This window comes from Lepidochelys olivacea, assembly GCF_965140295.1.
Source record: "Lepidochelys olivacea isolate rLepOli2 genome assembly, chromosome: 1".
NCBI lineage: Eukaryota > Metazoa > Chordata > Testudines > Cheloniidae > Lepidochelys > Lepidochelys olivacea.
The window spans coordinates 110,873,716-110,894,257 of NC_140411.1; the positions used below are offsets into that span (position 1 = coordinate 110,873,716).

At 37.9% G+C, this 20,542-nt stretch overlaps 1 protein-coding gene across 5 annotated transcripts in view; it reads left to right on the forward strand.

Moving 5' to 3' along the window:
• Positions 1-20,542, forward strand: part of ARHGEF7 (Rho guanine nucleotide exchange factor 7) — a 202,299-nt gene that overhangs the window by 169,755 nt on the left and 12,002 nt on the right. For 4 of the 5 annotated variants that reach the window (XM_084638279.1, XM_084638278.1, XM_084638281.1 and 1 more), the window contains one exon: positions 7,690-7,779. In XM_084638279.1, coding sequence (XP_084494405.1) covers positions 7,690-7,779 — 90 coding nt within the window. Of the gene's footprint in view, positions 1-7,689; positions 7,780-10,872; positions 11,050-20,542 lie in introns of all 5 variants that reach the window. The other variant, XM_084638282.1, reaches the window with a different exon arrangement.

Here is a 20,542-nt window from a genome sequence, read left to right on the forward strand (position 1 = left end):
ACACCCAGCTCCCAATGGGATCCAAACCCTAAATAAATCCATTTTACTCTGTATAAAGCTCATACAGGGTAAATTAATAAATTGTCCGCCCTCTATTAGACTGATAGAGAGAGATGCACAGCTATTTGCTCCCCCAGCTATTAATCACTTACTCTGGGTTCATTAATGAACAAAAGAGATTTTATTAGGTATAAAAAGTAGGATTTAAGTGGTTTCAAGTAATAACAGACAGGACAAAGTAAGTCACCAAGAAAAATAAAGCAAAAACACGCAAGTCTAAGCCAAATACATTAAGAAACTGATTACAGGTAATATCTCACCCTCAGAAATGTTCCAATAAGCTTCTTTCACAGACTAGACTCCTTCCTAGTCTGGGCCCAATCCTTTCCCCTGGTACAGTCCTTGTTAGTTCCAGCAGACATCCTAGGTTGTAAGCAGGGGCTTTCTCATGACTGACCACCTCTTTGTCCTGGTCCACCCCATTTTATATCTTTGGCACAAGGTGGGAATCTTTTCTCTCTGGGTCCCCACCCCTCCTTCTAAATGAAAAAATTCCAGATTTAAGATGGATTCCAGTATCAGGTGACATGGTCACATGTACTGTGAGACCCCAGCCTCCATTCTTCCTGGGCTGGCCCACGGTACCCAGGAAGGTTTGTAAGTAAACAGAGCCATTTACCGTTCATTGATTCTGAAGCACCCTTAATGGCTTCCACTTAATATGTTTACATTAGTAATACAAGTTTATATCTTATTCTCCTAACTTCAGACATAGAAATAATACATGCAGATAAATAGGATGAACAAATTTAGTAGATTATAAGCTTTGTAATGATACCTTACAAGAGACCTTTTGCATAAATCATATTCCAGTTACATCATATTTACATTCATAAGCATATTTTCATAAAGCATATGGAGTGCAACGTCACAGACACCACTTGCTGACCTACCGTGGGAGCTTTCTCTTTCCCTAGGATGTGCTATGGATTTCTGATGGCAGGAACTTAAGTTAGTGAAGGGAATGATTTGTTGTTTACACATATGTTGATGGAAACTTTAGTTGAGTAATATGTGGATAGCTGACTTGTCCATATCAAGTTTACTTGCATGACACAGTTGGGCTATAAAGCTTGGGTTGTTTGTTATTAATGTGCCAGCTGCATAAGCAAGCATCCCTCTCACTAGAACCTTGCATATAGATGGAATGAAAGACAGTGGAGAAGACATAAGGCCTCCTCAAGAAAGGAACTTGTTACCAAGCACAGATACAGGGCCTCCCATGAAGAAACTTGTTCCTTCCTTTTAAACCAATTACCAATGAGTTGTATTCTACATCATACCAAGACATCTTTTCAATGTCCTTAATACAGATTGGCCCAATAAAATATTTAAAAGTTAGTTTTGTTGTTACGTTCTGTGGTGGATGTAACTGGATACAGCATATACCCGGCCCTTGAAGGAATTCACATTGTGTGAGTTTGTTTGAAGTAGTTTTAGTGTAATTTTATTAAGCAAGTTAAAAGAAACTTGTTGGGAGTTTAGGAAACTAAATACTCTGGCCAACACTTCAGTATTTGAAGGGGAGCAGTAAGAATGCCTTTGCAACTCTGAATATCCAAGCCATTGTTTGTTTAGGTGCTTTAATATGGCATTTGATGCTATACAGTAATTAACCAAATTTGAAAATATTGGGATATAGGTTTTGAATATAATTTTTGATTCATGGGGAAAAAAATGTTGTTTGAAAATTTACGAAGTCTGAAACAGATTATAATATACAATGGTCATCATTTGACCACAATATTTTCTTCTTTAAAAGCGATTCTTTTTCCACTGAATGCATCCGATGAAGTGAGCTGAAGCTCACAAAAGCTTATGCTCAAATAAATTTGTTAGTCTCTAAGGTGCCACAAGTACTCCTTTTCTTTTCCTTCTGTCTTTCCATTTTAAGAACATAAGAACAGCCATAGCGGGTCAGATCAGTGGGTCCATGAAGCCCAGTGTCCTGTCTTCTGACAGTGGCCAGTGCTGGATGCTTCAGAGGGAACAAACAGAACAAGACGTTTATCAAGTGATCCATACACTGTCATCCAGTACCAGCTTCTGGGACTCAGAAGTTAGTGACCCATCAGTCTTGGCTAATAGCCATTGATGGACTTGTCCTCCATGAACTTAACCAGTTCTTTTTTTGAACCCAGTTATATATTTGGCCTTGGCAATGAGTTCCACAGGTTTACTGGGCGTTGTGTGAAGAAGTACTTCCTTCTGTTTGTTTTAAACCTGCTGCCTATTCATTTCATTGGGTGACCCCTGGTTCTTGTGTAAGGTGAAGGGGTAAATAACACTTCCCTATTCACTTTCTCCACACCAGTCATGATTTTATGGACCTCTATCATCTCCCCCCTCAGTTGTTTCTTTTCTAAACTGAACGGTCAGTCTTTTTAATCTTTCCTCATATGAAAGCTGCTAATTATTTTTGTTGTTCTTCTCTATACATGTTCCAATTCTAATACATCTTTTTCAAGATGGAGTGACCAGAACTGTGCACCAGGGTGTGGGCGTACTATGGATTTATACAATGGCATTATGATCGTTTCTGTCTTATTATCTATCCCTTTCCTAATACTTCCTTTTTTGACTGCTGCTGCACCCTGAGCTGGTATTTTCAGAGTTTCCATAATGATACCAAGATCTCTTTCTTGACCACAACATTTTGTCTGTTTAGTTGGGATTATTTTTTTCAGTGTGCATTACTTTGTATTTCTCAACATTGAATTTCATCTGCCATTTTGTTGCTCTGTCACCCAGTTCTGTGAGATCCCTTTGTAACTCTCTGCAGTGAGCTTTGGAGTTAACTATCTCGAGTAATTTTGTATCATCTGCAAATTTTGACACCTCAGTGGTCACTCACTTTTCCAAATCATTTATGAATATGTTGAACAGCACAGGTCACAGTATAGATCCTTATTTAACTCTTTTCATTGAGAAAACTGATCATTTATTAATGCCCTTTGTTTCCTATCTTTTTAACCAGTTACTGATCCATGAGAGGACCTTCCCTCTGATCCCAGGACTGCTTACTTTGCTTAAGAGCCTTTGGAGTCAAAGGCTTTCTGAAAGTCCAGAAACTGGATCACCCTTGTCCACATGCTTGTTGACCCCCTCAAACAATTCTAATAGATTGGTGAGGAATGATTTCCCTTTACAAAAGCTGTGTTGACTCTTTCCCAACAAGTCATATTCATCTGTGTGTCTGATAATTCTGTTCTTTACCATAGTTTCAACCAATTTGCCTGGAACTGAAGTTAGTCTTACCAGCCTGTAATGTAATGTCTGAAGCCTTTTCTTAAATCGGCGTTACGTTAGCTACTCTTCAGTCACCTGGAACAGAGGCTGATTTAAGCAATAGGTTACAAACCACAGTTGGTAGTTCTGCAGTTTCATATTTGAGTTCCTTCATATTTCTTGGGTGAATCACATCTGGTCCTGGGACTTATTACTGTTCAGTTTATCAGTTCATTCCAAAATCTGCTCTACCGATGCCTCAGTCTGGGACACTTCCTCAGATTTGTTGCCTAAAAAGAATGATTTGGGTGTGAGAATTCCCCTCACATCCTCTTCAGTGAAGACCGATGCAAAGAATTCATTTAGCTTCTCCACAATGGCCTTATCTTTCTTGAATGCTCCTTTAGCATCTCGATCATGAAGTGGCCCCACTGATTGTGGCTTCCTGCTTCTGATGTACTTAAAAAAAAAATTGCTGTTAGTTTGCTTTTTGCTAAGTTGCTCTTCAAATTCATTTTTGGCCTGCCTAATTAGACTTGCCAGAGTTTATGCTCCTTTCTATTTTCCTCAGTAGGATTTGACTTCCAGTTTTTAAAGGATGCCTTTTTGTCTCTAACCGCCTCTTTTACTCTGCTGTTTAATAATGGTGGCATTTTTGGTCCTCTTACTGTTTTTATTATTATTTGGCATATACGTATAGTTTGAGCCTCTGTTACGGTGTTTATAAATAGTTTCCCTGCAGCTTCCTTTCACTTTTGTGACTGTTCCTTTTAATTTCTGTTTAACAAGACTCTTCATTTTTGTGTATTTTTCTCTTTGAAGTTAAATGCTACTGTGGTGGATTTCTGTGGTATTTTCATCCCTACAAGGATGTTAAATTTAATTACATTATGGTCACTGTTACCGAGCGATTCAGCTATATTCACTTCTTGGACCAGATCCTGTGCTGCAGTTAGGACTAAATCAAGAACTGCCTCTCCTCTTGTGGGTTCCAGGACTTGCTGCTCCAAGAAGCAGTCATTAATGGTGTCCATAAATTTTATCTCTGCATCTCGTCATGAGGTGACATTTACCCAGTCACTATGGGCATAGTTAAATCCCCCATTATTATTGGGTTTTCTGGTTTTATAGTCTCTCTCTAATGTCAGAGACATTATACAGTCACTGTTACCATCTTGGTCAGGTGTTTGGGAGTATATTCCTGCTGTTTTATTATTATTCAAGCATGGAATGTCTATACATAGAGATTCTGTGGGAAAGTTTGATTCGTTTAAGATTTTTATTATAGTTGACTCTATATTTTTTCTTTCACATATAGTGCCAGTCTTCCCCCTACCAGCGTGACCTACTCAGTTATTTCTATATATTTTCTACCCTGATATCACCAATTCCCATTAATTGTCATTCCACCAAGTTTCTGTGATGACTATTATAATCAATAGCCTCATTCAATACTAGACACTCAATTTCACCCATCTTAGTATTTAGACTTTCTATTTGATATTGTTAAAAAAAAGATTTGTTTTATCCATTCCGCATCTTCACAAGACTTTCATTCTGGACTGATCAAATAAGAGGCATTCCTTTTTATTTAAATCTACTGTCCTCTCAAAATCTTCAAAACAAAAGAGAGTAATGGTTCCCTATAGTACAAAATAAGTTGGTGCTGTTTTAGTTCTCTCGTCGTCCCCAATCACAGAAGAGAACATTTGGGGAAATCTTTTTTATCAGATTCTGCTGAATAATAGGTAAGTGCAACAGAAGCTCTTTCTTTAATGTGACAGTTTTGTTCTGTTCCAGCAACACACAGCAATGGCATTTTTATCCAAGTGAATTGTATATCTTTACTGATATTTTTATTTTAAATCCATTTTAAAGGACCTATACAACATAATTACATTAGACCATTTTTCTTGTTACTCTTTAAATTTACAAAGCATACTTCCTTTAAGTGTTTATCTTAAAGATTGTAGAGCTTAATACTGCTTCCCAGTAATAAAATATTAATTACTAGTACTAATTGATACAGTGGGCTAGTTAGAGGTGCAGAAGCCACTCAATTTAAAAACAACTGTAACATCGTTTTCATTACTATGCCTTTTAAATGAGTGGTATGATGGTTACAGATGGGCTGATGGGGGCGGGAAATGGATCTGTGATCTTAAAATGCCTTTGTGTTTCACTTTTATGCCATTTAAAAGCAGTTATGTCACAAACTTGATTATTTGAGGAGAATGTGAGAAATAAAGAATTAAAATATGGAAGAAAGGATAGAATAGAACCGAAAAACAAACAGTTCGCTACTAATCTGACCATCTTTTAATTTCAGCAACTGCTGAAATACAAATGTTTTAATCTATCACAGCTTCTATAATTAGGAATAGAAATGAAGCAATGTTGAGAAACAATGCTGAATTTGATGTATTCTAACCAATGGAGATCAATTAAGTAGTAAAGAAACTGCTTCCATGTAGTCCCAGTACAACAGATCCCATCAGATATTCGTGTGGAACTTCAGTAATCACCAGCATGCAGTTGCAGTTTCATTCCACTTCTCCAAGATACCAAGCAAACACCTGCAGCCTGAGAGATGATCAAAGCACATGCACTAACAGGAGCTATTGTTTAGTTTCAAAGAAAGATGAAATAAACTTATTTTTTTAATTGAAGGATATCTTTTCAAAATTACAGTTGTCAGCACTTTTGATGTAAAGGATGGCTTCTCTGCTGAAAGGGAAACTTGATGACTTTGTTTGCAGTGACTTTTACTTACTTGAATAACTTCACTGATGCTGCCAGATACTCATCTTTCTTTTTCCAGTGTTTCAGTAATTAGTCATCTTTGTCCTTCTGTGTTAATTACGCTTTGAACAAATAAATCAGATACGTGAGATATACCAACCAAATACTTCCATGGACCTGGGTATAATGTAAGAAAGTTAATGCCTATGTAATTACTAGTTCTCTAGCTCTACTGTACTGAACAGTACACTGGTGTTACATCCTGCCTAGAGGAGTTACTTTGCTGACAGATTTTTGCATTTATTTAAAAAAGGAAATAGTTCTGGAATAGGTGGGAAATGTTTGGACATCTTAAACATTATTGGAAGACCATCATGTTGCTATGAGCTCTTATTAGTGGTGTTTGCAAACAGTCATCACTGGTGGATATTCTGTAGAGTATCTGTTTGGTTGTGATCATAAATACTTGAAAATAAAAATGGGATTTCTGGCTGTCTTGCCTGCTGGGAGAAGATTGTGTTACTTGCTGACTTTGAAAGACCTTCAGATGTCCTCAGTGAAAATCTTCAAGGCCAATGGTATATAAAGCTTTGTGGGGATGGGAAAAAACAGATGGAAATTTAAAAACAAACCAACCAACCTTGGTGAAATTCTGGCTCCATTGAAGTCGAGACTAAAAACTCCCATTTACTTAAATTGTGGTCAAGATTTCACACCCTGTTCTTAGCTGAAGCAACTTTGATAAAAGGATCTAGTTGAAACCCAGGAGGAACAGATTTAGCTTCACATGGGTTTTTTTTTAATTAACTCCAAAGCAAATATTCTTAGAATTTTGTGTCTGGAATGTTTTCCCTGCTCTAAGCTCTGCTAAGAAACCTACAGGCTTCACTTAACACAGTCTGAAAATAGCTGTCAAATGCTGTCAAATTTCACAGAAGTACTCATACGGTAAGTGGCATTTTTCCTGATGGACACAAGGCTGAAATTGTACAACAGTATATGTTGTAATATTATGCTGAGTTTAATTTTCAGATTTCTGGATTTCCTTTCATAGTATTGGTATGGAAAAACTGTATGTTTGTATCACTTGTGAACCTTAATAAAGACTTAGTTGTTGAACTACATGATGCTCTTATTTATTTGCTAGAAGATAATATTCCATTCCTTGTGTTTCTCTAATTAAACTGTGATATGAATTAAGGTGCAACTAATAACTGTTTGGGTGTACTTTTTATGTCTGATTGCGGTTTGCACTATACCATAGAGGGAAGTCATGCTTCTCTGAAACACTTATATTCCACATAGCTCTCTTTGAAAAGAAACAGAAAGGGGCAGTTTTAAAATATTCGGAAACCTTCTTTAGGTTTGGCTTAATTGCTCAGTTTTGAGGTGTTTTTCAATACATTTTATTATAATATTTAAGTATATATTTGTTTTTTAAAACTCTTTACTTTTCGCTCATTGAAACTCACTCCTGAATATAGATTAAGGTATCATCTACAATTTGTGGGGGTAGTTCAGGGTGGTGATAAATAGACTCACTGAGTTGAACCGTAGTTGAATTATCTGGTACTTGTCTCTCGGCTTAAAACGACTTTACAGTTACATGACTGACTTAACTAGAGCCATGGTAAAGGTTTATTTTTCTGTTGACTTCAGGTACAGCTGCATTGGAAGAAGATGCTCAGATTCTTAAGGTCATTGAAGCATACTGCACAAGTGCCAAAACACGCCAAACACTAAATTCAAGTAAGTTAGAAAAGGCTAAAATAATTAACCAAAATGCTATTTAGATACATAACAAAAACAATGGTGGGTTCCAACACTACAAATAACGGGATGTGTCCTAAGAAAATCAGCCTTTGGAGTGGGTCTCGGTGTGGGGTGCTTGGGCACTCTACTTAGAGCATCAGAAGCCCTGCTTGAGGTCCAGTTTTGGTGAATATAATCCATATTACTAAATTTGCCATGGTATGAAACCTGTATCAAGCGTCAGCAAGGACTGGGAAGTGTCTGGATTTAATGACACTTGTAATACACTTTCTCAGAGAGAAAATGGTAAGTGCAGAGGTAAATGGAAGAGCAATATTCATTTTAGGTTTAGCTATATCTGCTTTATGCCTATGAGGGTTCTGTTCAACAAGATACATGGTTTGCTCAAGGGGTTCTGAGAAACCTTCGCTCCTATTGTGGAAGGGTAAATGGGGCATATAAAGTTTTCCTTGCCACTAGCTGTTAAATATTTATTATTACAAATTTTAATCCTCTCTTATAATAATTTCAGGGAGCAACTGTTAATTTTCTTAGATCTCTGTCTTGGGTAAGGTTGCCATTCTCAGTTTTTCAAATTTGCAATCAGCTGATTGGTACTTACAACGCACATCCTCGCTTAATCTAAAACAAGGCTGCAGTTGTGGAGGTCCTTTGTGTTGTAAGTAAAACACTCCACATAGCAGGGGAATCCACCAGCATGTGTTACATTTATGTAAGGGAGGAGAGCATGCTGTTCAGTTTGCTCCAATTTGCACAGTTTTGCCATTGAATATAAACCTTGTTTAGGAATTATACCTCTGGTATGCTGTAAAATGATCCTGAGATAGTTATTGTTTTTATTGTTGTCAGCAATTATTAGTGTGGACATTGTAAATAATTCATTGTCCATTTAAATTGTTTAATTTCCAAGTATTTGTCAGTGTTTATTACCAAAACAGTTTTTTGTGCATACTTCATTTCCAAGCAAAAACATTTTAGACTGGCAATTGGAAAGTCAAAAAATATGACTGGAAATTTAGTGCACAAATTCTTTAACATGTGTGCAGTTGCCTGCCTTCTCATCACCTTGAAAAATCCTACTTTGCATGCAAATATACTTAATATTAGAATTTGGCTCTTTGTATGAAGGAAGAATTTATTGCAAGGTTATTTTATGTATATTTTTTATTTTCATTTACTTTGTTTCAAGCTAAAATGTGTATGAAAAGGTCTTCAGGTCTGTCTTTGTGATCCATTTTATCAAGTTCTAAGTCTTCAAGGTGATAAAATTGAAGTAATTTGTTAGCTCATCCCTGTTTTGGACCGGTTTCAGTTTCCACAAATTTGATTTTAGCCCTATGATCATTCTGTTTTATTGTGGCTTACCTGGTAAAAATGAAAGAAACAAGTTTACTGTTTAAAATTCTAAAGACAAATTATGGAACAAAATAAGGCTAAATTAAATTATTGCTATTTTAAATGTCACAACTATGCTCAGTTGGTGGTGATCATTTTTCAAAGATAATGTGACAAGAAATGGTTTGTGAAACATTTAATTTTTAATTATGCAGTTGTGTGTGTACACAGAAACATACCACTGATGCGAAGTATATTTTTGCTTTTTTCCCCCTATTTTTCCCTTTCTATGTATATTTAAGAAATATACATAGTGCAGTAGATATCATTACATACATCAAAAATCAACAGCTTTTATTTGCATTTAACCGCACTAAGAAACAACTGAAGTATCAGTTACATGCACGGCCTCTTCTGTTGTAAAGGCTGGGTATTGGCATTAAAATTTTAGGTTTTCTACCATTCCATGTCTAGCTTTCCATCAGAGGTGGAAAAACTCCATTTGGTGTTGGGATTGTTTCTGTAAGAGTAGCAGTGCATTTCAAAAATTACCAGACACTTTATTAAAATTGTCATGTTCTTTTTGTACCCCTTTCTTACCTCTGTGTTCACATTCTGCCTGTCCCTCATGGTGCTGATTTGGCAATTCTGCTAGTAGCACCTTCTGTCTGGCATCCAGGAGGTGCTGCTTTTGGAAGTGCAAATTCAGCACAGCTAGGGCACCAGTGGATTGGAAGGCAGTGGCATGAGAGGTGGGACAGCAGCTTTTTGTTACTACTTGGGGGAAAAGAGGTTTGTTTGTTTTTTAAATCTGGAGAGATTATGGGGCAATAGAATGAAGAGAAGAGAATGAAGGTTGGGGCTTTCCCTTCTTATAAATCTCATCTTTTGCTGTGCATTCCTTGCTCTCAGAAAAATAGGTTAGTTCTCTAGATAACGGTTTAACATCATTAGTAACACAATGTGTGTAGTAGCTCACAATATGGCCACCTACCATTTGTTTCCAAATATCTCCAGGCATTTACCTTTCATAAGCAAAAACCCAGCTTCCAAATAGAAATAGAAGAGAGAAATCATTTTTACACCCCCTTGTTCACCGTAAACATTTTACAGTGATTATATCGAGAAGGTAAGTTTAGACACAGTCATGAAAATGACTACTGTGGATAGCTAATCTTGGCAGGGAGGTAACTGGAAATAGTACAGTAAGTCTCTAAAATATTTTAAAGTATTTTGGAGTTGATTTGAGATAACTACTGTGGCTTGCATTGATTAGCCCTATCAACTTTGCATTTTGTAAAAAGATTTCCAATTGATTTGTTATAGCTAAGTTGTAGCTGTGGGCTAATATAATGTTCCTCCCCTTTCAAATTTCTCTGTCAACTAGAGTTGACTGTCCTGTTCATAATAATAATCAAAACATCTCAGGGGTACTCAGGTTAGGACGTATATGTTCAATAAAACTGCTCAAAAATTAAAACAAATTAAAAAATTAGATTGTGACAGCTCAAAAGTTATTACATGCCAAGTGTAATTTTTACATCAAACCCAACCAAAAATAAGAATAATAAAGCTTTGCTGCCTTTTTAACAATATTTTCTCTTTTCCTTCTCTTCCCATCACCTTTTGCTTTCGTTTTCATGTGTTTTGGTTGTGGCTATTCCTTACGTTCCCCTCCTCATCCCACCTCTGCCTATCCACATCCACCATTTCATTTCACCTGTACATCCTTAGCATGGCAAGGCACTGACCTGATGCATAATCACGTCTTGGCTGATGATGACCAATCAAGTCTAGACTCCTTGGGTCGTCGCAGTAGCCTTTCTCGTTTGGAGCCTTCAGACCTCTCAGAAGACTCTGACTATGACAGTATATGGACAGCCCATAGTTACAGAATGGGGTCTACATCTCGTAAGAGCTGTTGCTCATATATCTCTCACCAGAACTAATGCACTTCTGAGCTTTTCTTAACAAATGCTTGTTGTATCACAGCCTGCTTTTCTTAGATGTTTTCTTGCTGTTCCTTGTCTCTTCAATGTGATATTTTAACAACTTTTGAGAGAGTTTCTGATATTTCAATTGTACCTCGTGGGAGGCTCTATTGCCAATTTAATACACATACAATTCAGTCATTCTAAATTGAGAGTGTATATCCTGTTAAGGATATTATACATTTAGGGTTTTTTAAAAGTGACAGCCATTGATTTGTAGCTATGAATAATCTGCTTTTTGACTTGGTCAGTGTAGCAACAATTCCTCCCACCCCCCGATACAGCACGTTTTTGTATTTTGTACTGAAACCATACTGGTTTGTGAGCTAAGTGCCAGCAATATGGAACTACTTTAGCCTTATAGTGGTCTAGTTTTCTATGTATTATAAACACAAGGTATAAAGCAGGGAGAACAAGAGAAAATAATTTTTAAAATATGCAGTACAAGAACTGTAAAATTATTCAGATACTCCTATATCTGGGCAATCTGTATGGCAGAGTGTTTGATTATCTATGAAAATGTTTATATTGCTGTCTTTTTTTTCATTGCTTAGACATGGGTGAAGAATCATACATTTTTCACAAGTTAAGCAGTTGTCTTAAAGACCTGGAAGTCTGTGTTGTTAAATGCAGTGTATAGTTTCACTCTACCAGTAGTCATACTGTCTGTATGTAATAGTGTGGAGGGTTCCAGGTTTTAGACGCTGACCTGCCTAGTAAAATGCACAACTATCAACAAATCATCGGTCCTTCCCTATGAAAACCACAAAGTCCAATCTGGAAAAAACCATTCAGAAAGGTTCCCGTTATGAAAGCTTGAGTATCCAGCATCTGAAACTGTCGCTATAATTGTGGTCAAAATTGGGTTGTAGGAACTCCTTAAAAGTAGAATGCCTGGCTTTGGTTTTCACAGTTTGGATATATCTGAGACATGTATTTATTGTGTTTTGTAATTGCTCTCATAAGCACATTGGTTTTCAGCAACCAGCTCTTCATTCAGAGTAACTTTAGCTTTGCACAGAACTGAATTTGACACATTATATATTCAGTTCCAAATGTGACACAATGTATATTCTGCACCTGGGACGTTGGTGGGGGAAAGTTGTGTTCTGTATTGTGGATAACATAATTGGAATTGAAATGAAAACCTTTCTGTATTCCAAATCCTTATTAACATTAGCATTAAGAAAACAGCCGCATCCTAAAAGAGCGATAACGTTTTTTTGCCTTCCTTAAAATTCCAGGGTGCTGTATTTTTTTTTTCAAATATGTACAGTGCTCAGTGTTCTGATATCACTATATGAACAAATTAAGATAGGTGCAATTGTTGCTGCCTGGGAATTTGATCACACTGTTTACAAGCCCTGAGGCAATAGTAAACTCCTGCAGGTGATTTAAGCAGGAAACCAATGGTTACACATGAACGATCCCACAAGGATGTGAAAATGGACAAGTTGTGTTAGTGAAGTTTTGGATATGAACTGCTTCTATCAATTTTTAGTGTTGATAACCTACTTGTTACTCTAGATAATGAAAATTGAGATGCTTATCAGAAAAATTTCAGGGGTTTATTATTGTCCTAGTCATTTTATTGACCCTTTGTGGCAGCAAGGTACGTGGATGCACTGTGTCTAATATTAACTAGGAAAAATTGCTGAGGGAACAAATATATGGTGTATGTACTCCATGCTATATCAGACAATACCTCTGTAAACCACTTAGCTTTCATTTTTATTTTCAGTCACATAGAGGATTCACTTCCTATTTATAATGCTGAAAGCATGGGTCATTTTTTCCCCTAATTTTTTCTTTTAAAGCAGTAGTGTTCTGGTGGAATAATATTGATGTTTTTTCTGCATTGGTTAAATGCCTGTTCATTTACATAATACTACTATGTTACATATATTATGTACTGTAAATATTATGAGTTTTTGAAATAGTTGCTGCACTTAAACTTTCCTTTATCGCTCAAAATAATGCTTTTGTTACCCAGATCTGAAGATTTTATTGACTTTCTATGCACCAAAGCTTTGACAGTTTACCACCATTCATTATTGTAGCAATTAAATCGTTAACTGTCATCAGAATGATGTTATTTTATGATGATGGTCTTTAGTGCCAACATCACTGCAGAATTAAAAATCATATCTGTGTTTTCAATGTTACAGATCATTAGCTATTGTCAACTAATCAGAAATATTAATGCAAGAAACTTAAAAAATACCAGTGTGAAAATGGTGGTATTCAGTCCAAAGGTTCAGTGTTTCTATTTTTGTGGAACTTTAGTCATGCTAATAATAGTACCTTATGTTTATGCAATTCTGTAAAATATATGTGTACAGTTAGTATTATACTGAAAGAATGCAGAATCTGAATTAGAAGGTAGGTTTAAGCCATTGTCAGCTCCTTTCCATGTGGCTTAAATGGTGTTTCCATTAAATGAGTATTTAACATAAATTGACACCAAGCTATATTAATTGTGTTTTTTGCATAATCTTGCCAAAACACAGTAATGTGTATATAGTGACGTAAAACATTGACAGATCTATATATTGTGCATTTCATTTGTGAATGGGAAAAGCCATCTTTAGTAGGTGACTGACTTTTGAAAATACAAACTGGATGTATATCTAAATGTTGCATTGTATTGTACAGTATGCCTATTATTGTTTGTGGTTGCATATAGCAATTAAGTGTTTTGTTTTATAAAAAAAAAAAAGGACATCTGTTATGTACAGTTGAAATAAATTTTGCATTTGCTAGCCTGTGACTAATATTTAATCATTATACAGGGGAAAGGACAGCATTACTTACAATTTCACATTTGTTTGGCTTTTCTGAAAGTAGCATAATAAAATGAAAGCCATATGCTACAATAAGAGAACCAACCTGCTTTAGTGAAGGTGTTCATGTATGATTTGTGTGTAATGTAATCTAGACAGTCTAATGTAATCCATCATAGTACAAGTTATTCTGTGTCCTGCTGGTTTTTTTTCTTATTTTAAAACTTTCCATCTCTAGAGATATTGTCATCTACAGAACATGTTTCCCATTTCCACTTATGGAAATAGTGTTTCTCCCCTTAATATGAGAAAACTTAAATTGATTTTTGTCAATTTATCCTTGGTAGCGGAACAGGCAAAGCAGTCGCTCAGGAGAAAATTGGATCAATTTATAAAAGATTGAATAAAATATGCAGAGGGCCTAGTACACAAGAACAAACAGTACAAATTAGTACATATATCTGTGGTCTTAAAGTTTTGCTACTAATGTAGCAATTCTTTTCTAGCCCCACGGCCATCTAACTGAATGGTGAGCATAATCTTTTCTGATGAACATCTGTATCAGTTAGGGAAATGTGGGCAATTCTGTATCTAAAGTAAGTATTCTTTGTATATCCTTTAAATTTTTTTCTTAGGGCTCTTCATACTGTCATTATTCCAAAAGTAGAAAGCCACTTATTTAGTATTACTCCATTCATATACGCCAGCTGTGCGTCCTGTTATTTTTTCCAAGGGTTTACTTGTGTCTATAAACTCTTTAAAATTGCTCCAAAAAATGACTGAATTTGACATATTGGCATACAAATAAAATGATGGATTTTTAGTTCCCAGCCCTACAAACTCACCCTGAGATCGGAAAGTCTTGCTAGGTTCTTTCCTACTGATGTATAACCACCAGCAACAAAGTTTCGTCAGATCAGCTTCTGTCTTTAGCTGATAACTGCACCTGTGCAGCCCCTTTGTACTTAAGCATATCTTTGCAACCTAGTGGTTTTCAATAGTATTTGATACGTTAGACTTAGGGCAAAATTTTGCTCTGCAGTTGGAACCTGGTTAACAATTCCGTTGATGCACAAGAAAGCACAGAATACCGCTCACTCTTCTTTAGATTTGTACGGGCTAACAGGAATAAAAAGTAGCAAAAACATATTCTGAGAACACACACGGCCTAGAGGTACCATGTTTAAGGTTCTTCACAGTAGAACACTCTGTAAAGTTTGTTCAATGGGCAACTGGGTACCTGATTTGGCAGCAGTATCCATCTGTGTTAATTATTAGAATGTGAATAATGCAATGAAAAGTTGAACATTTAAAGTATGCACAGGTCTAATTTGCACGTGAATATGCCACAAGTGTACATCCAAATGGCCAGTTAGATACCTAACTAGTAGGGCTGTCAAGCGATTAAAAAAATGAATTGCGATTAATCATACTGTTAATAATAGAATACCATTTATTGAAATATTTGGATGTTTTCTACATTTTCAAATATATTGATTTTCAGTTACAACAAAATACCAAGTTACAGTGCTCACTTCATATTATTTTTTATTACAAATATTTGCACTGTGAAAAAGATAATAGAGAGTATTTCAGTTCACCTCATACAAGTACTGTAGTGCAATCTCTTTATTGTGAAAGTGCAACTTACAAATGTAGAATTTTTTTAACATAACTGCATTCAAAAATAAAACAATGTAAAACTGTAGACAGTGTTTCTCAAGCTTTTGATGCTGGCTACCCCAATTGGACTTAAAAAAAAATCATGACCCCACCCACTAGAAAAAAAAATCGTGATCCCCCTACATTCAGCCTCTTGGGGCACAGGCCTTCGGCCCCCCTCGGGCTGTGAGCCTTCGGCCCCACTGACTCTGAAGTCCAATTAACACATTAAAAAAATTTACGCGTTAATCATGCTGTCACTTAATCCTTAATTGACAGGCCTAATGCAAGGTGAAAGGTCATGGGGACTTAATAGTTGGAAGTAACGAAGGAGTGTTTTGGTTGATGACTATGAGCTGCCAATGTGATGCAGCTGTGAAAAAGGCTAATTCAGTCCTAGCATGCATCAGGCAAAGTATTTCCAGTAGAGACAGGGAAGTGTTATTACCATTGTACAAGGCTCTGATGAAACCTCATCTGGAATACTGGGTGCAATTCTGGTCTCCCATGTTTAACAAAGACGATTTCAAACTGGAACAGGTTCAGAGAAGGGCTGCTAGGATGATCAAAGGAATGGAGAAATTACCTTACAAGAGGAGACTTAAGGACTTTGGCTGATTTAGCCTAACTAAACAAAGGCTGAGGGGTGATATGATTGTTCTGTATAAATATATCAGTGAGAGAGATGTGCTATTTAAGTTAAGAGCCAGTGGTTGTACAAGAACAAATGGATATAAACTGGCCATCAACAAGTTTATGCTTGAAGTTAGATGAAAGTTTCTGACCATCAGAGAAGAGAAGTTCTGGAACAGCCTTCCAAGGGGAACAGTGGAGGCAAAAAGAGTACTTTTTTCAAAACTGAGCTTGATAAGTAGGGCTATCAAGAGATTTAAAAAAAATTAGTCTTGATTAATCACAGTTTTGATTGCACCGGATAAAAAAATAGTTATATGTAGCTATTGCAGGGATAAGTTCCAATACTATCGAAGGGTTCAGAGTAGCAGCCGTGTTAGTCTGTATCCGCAAAAAGAAAAGGAGTACTTCTGGCACCTTAGAGACTAACCAATTTATTTGAGCATAAGCTTTCGTGAGCTACAGCTCACTTCATCGGTAAGCTTATGCTCAAATAAATGTAGAAATACTATAAATCCTATAGAAGTACTTCAGTACCATCTACATGCGAAACATGCTTTCGCCTCCAGATCTTGCGCTACAGATAACCCACCAACAGCAAATGAATCCCACCAGCCATAACAGTACGCTTACAGAGTGTGTTTGATCCAGGGGCTTGTATGATCCTGAAAGTACAACAGCTTAACCAATGCTATTGCAAAGTGGATAGCTATGAACTGCAGATCACTCGACATTGTAAACGACAGAAGGCTGAGAGATGTTGTTCAAATTGCATCTTCCAGTCAGTCATACACCTTGCCCTCCGGAGAAGCCATTGCATCATGAATACATGACCCATATTACAACGAGAAGACCATAAAGTTGAAGCTTCTGAAAAATGCCCTAGTTGACTAGGTGACTGGTGATCACTGGACATCCTTGAGCAATCACAGCTATCTTGGAGTCACAGCACACTGGATGGACATTGCAGTCATTTGCTTTAACAGTAACGCATACTGAAGAGAGACATTATTCTGAAACATATGTAGAGCGTTTCTTGGATGTTGGGAAATAATGGAATATTCAAGAACAGGTAACAATCAGTACTAACAGTGTGATCAAAACTGTCATTAATTTTTTTAATTGCAATTAATTTGTTTTGAGTTTAATCGCTGAGTTAACTGCAATTAATCGACAGCCCTATTAACTAGCCATTAGTGTTTGTGCACACCTGATTTACACATATGCACTTGTGGAATTTGAACTCCAAACTTGACCTTGAAACTCAAGCCCGTCAATCCTATTAGTAGATATTTTTAAAATAATTTCTTACAATAGAAAATGATTTGCCGTTCTATTAAAAATCAGATTTTTGTAGAAAGAGATACAGAAAGCAAGAATGTCTGGCATTAATGTGAAAACTGTGCAGTTACAAAAGTTTTAGATCAGTGTAAAAGTCTGCCCCCTCACCACTTATTTTTGCCATTGAAAATATGAAAAGCTAAAGACAGAACGAAATCTGTACAAGTTGTTTAGTCCAGTCATCACTGATACTCCCAGTTACTGTAATTAACAGCTGTTAAACTGTAGTGTATATAGAGTATTTGTTTCTTAATAGTTTTTTAAAAAACAATTTTATTTAAACCAGTCCAAGGTCTGAATCTAGGAAAAGGCCTAATATGTGGTTATTACAAAAGTTTACCTTTTGTTTTCTCCCTTTCACTTTCCTTTTAAAATATAATTAGTTATGTTTGCATTTATCCAGATACCCTCATATAGTGTGCCTCATGTCAGATTTAAAACCAACCATCAGACATCTCTGAGGCAGCTCCTGTGCAGGCAATAGAGCTGCATCATATATCAATGTGTTCTTGCATGTGTCATTTTGTAGTCCACCCCAATCCCATTAAAAATAGGTGCAGTTGGACGCCAGGGAGAACTTTGGTGGATTCCAGTCTACATTCTGGCTTTCCTTTGGAGTTGTGCTAAGCAGGGTCATGAGTCTTGTCCGGTCTAAAAATGCTGGTTTTAGAGTGAGATCAACTGGCCGTTTTTGTCATGTGAATGTCTTAGTGGCTCTTAATATAAGTGGCCATAGGTTGTTGCTTGATGAATGTTCCAGATGTGTCTGAAACTGCCCTCCCATGTGAATAATCCATGCCTAGAAGATGTCAGTCAGTGTTGACTAAAAGCACTGTGATCACTGAGGGATCTGATATGTGCATTCTGCAAGTATATATATTTTCCTTTCCCGTGTTAACAGAGTGTGTATCTGAAATCTCTTAATACTGCATAGAGTACCAAGTATGAGCTGATGTACAGATGGATTTCTCTTACCCTGTGGATCCTACAAGTTCAGCCTGTGCCTTGGAGGATATTGCTAGAAGGAAGCATCAGAGCTGCTTCATCCTCATCCCTGGGAAAACAGAAGTCTTGCTGCTGGGTAGAAACTTGTGTCTCTGCTTGTTGATAGAGGTTGTGTGTGTTTGGATGTAGTGAATTGAGTTCATAAACCTGGCATAACTTTCAGCTCTGCATTTTCTGTGTCAGGCAGTGTTGGGCTTTTTTCAGTTGTACAGTTTTGCATCGTGTATGCAAATTTTATTTTGTGACAATCCATCTCAATTTTATTTTGTGACAATCATCTCAGTAGTAAAACATGCCATCCTGACATGCACCTTAATTGTAATTCGTTCACAGGAAGGGTAGGGCAGCTTCACCATGTACAACTTGTTCAGAATGCAATAACATGTTTGCTCGGACGTTTTAAACAACATGATTATATTATACTCCTGAGAGAATTCTGCACCAACATATAAAAAATTCTGCGCACAATATTTTAAAATTCTGCAAAATTCTACAAGTTTTATTTGTTAATAAATAATTGCAGAGGCTCCATCCTGGCAGTGGGAAGCACAGGCCACTAGCTGCATGAAGGTGGGAGATCATCCTGCAGCCTCCCCACCATCCACCCTGGGGACACCGACTCAGTGGTGAGGCTGCACCTAAACCTGACACAGCACAAGGCCTGGGCCTGCCGCAGAAATACCCTGGGGCCTTGGCGCAGAGGGCCAAGCACACCAGGTGTGGGCAGGCAGGCTCAATCAGGCAGGATCCAAGTGTGGAGGGGCTCAGTGTGGGGGGAATCCAGGTGTGGTGTGAGAGGATTCTGTGTGGGACAATCTGGGTGCAGGCAGCTCAGTGGGGGATCTAAGTGTAGGGGGATCTGGAGGCTCGTTGCAGGGAAGGTTCCAAGTGCAAGGGCAATGGGACTGTGCAGGGGCTTCCAGGTGAAAGTGTTTTGGCGCTCAGCGGAGGGATCTGGGTGTGAAGGTCTCAGCAGGGGGGGTCTGGGTGCTGGGGGAGTGGAGCTTGGTGGGGTGGGAGTCTGGGCACAGCTAATTGGGGGTCAGTGGCGTGGGGGTCTGGATGTGGAGGCTCAGGGTGGTGCAGGGGGTGGGGCAAGTCAGGGTGGGGGGTTGAGTGAAGGGAGCTCAGTGGGAGATGGTCTGGCTGCAGGCGGCTCCAGGTGCAGGGGTTGAGGTTCAATGGGGTAGGGTTCGGGTATGGAGGGCTAGGGGGTTCTGGGTATACAGGATTAGGCTTGGTGGGAGTGTCTGGGTATGGGACGTCCGCATGCATGGGGGTTGGGCGGATGGGGGAATCAGCTCCCCATACAGTGACCCCTTCCCCCACAGTTGAGGAGCATTGGGGGCAGGAAGCAGGGGAGGATGCTGAGCTTCCTGCAACTGGGGGAGGTTTCTTGGGGGTGGGTCTGACACAGCCCCAGTTACTCCTTGCAGGGGAAGAGAAAGTCCCATCCTCTCCTGCCTCCAGCCCAGCCGGGACTAGCAGCTGATCCCAGCCTAGGGTAGGAGCCACTGGCTGGGGTGTCCCTAACCCTGCAGTCATTTACCTCTCTGCCGGCGGTCTGAGTGCCTGAAATGATGTACCTGCACAGCTAGGGAGTGGTGTGTGACTACTCTTGCAGCTTCCCTTTGTTTCCCTGTCAGAAACTCATTTTTCTGCCGGGAAGCAAAGAAATCTGAGGGGGACATGAATTCTGTGCATGTGCCGTGGTGCAGAAATTCCCCCAGGAGTAATATTACAAGTTTCTTGCACTTTTGCAATGCTGCCAAATAATGTTTGGATTGATTTTTCTTTATTTAAATTGGTATTTTGGAGCTTTAAGAACCAAAATTGTGTAGACCTGGCTATGTTGTAGATCTTTGTCTGAATGTATACCTGACTATGAAACTACTGTCCTTTTAGGAATATCACTAATCTCATCTCAGGTCAGCAGGCCATTGTGGGAGGGGCCCAGTTATTACTATGTTTTAAAGAATGAAAATAACA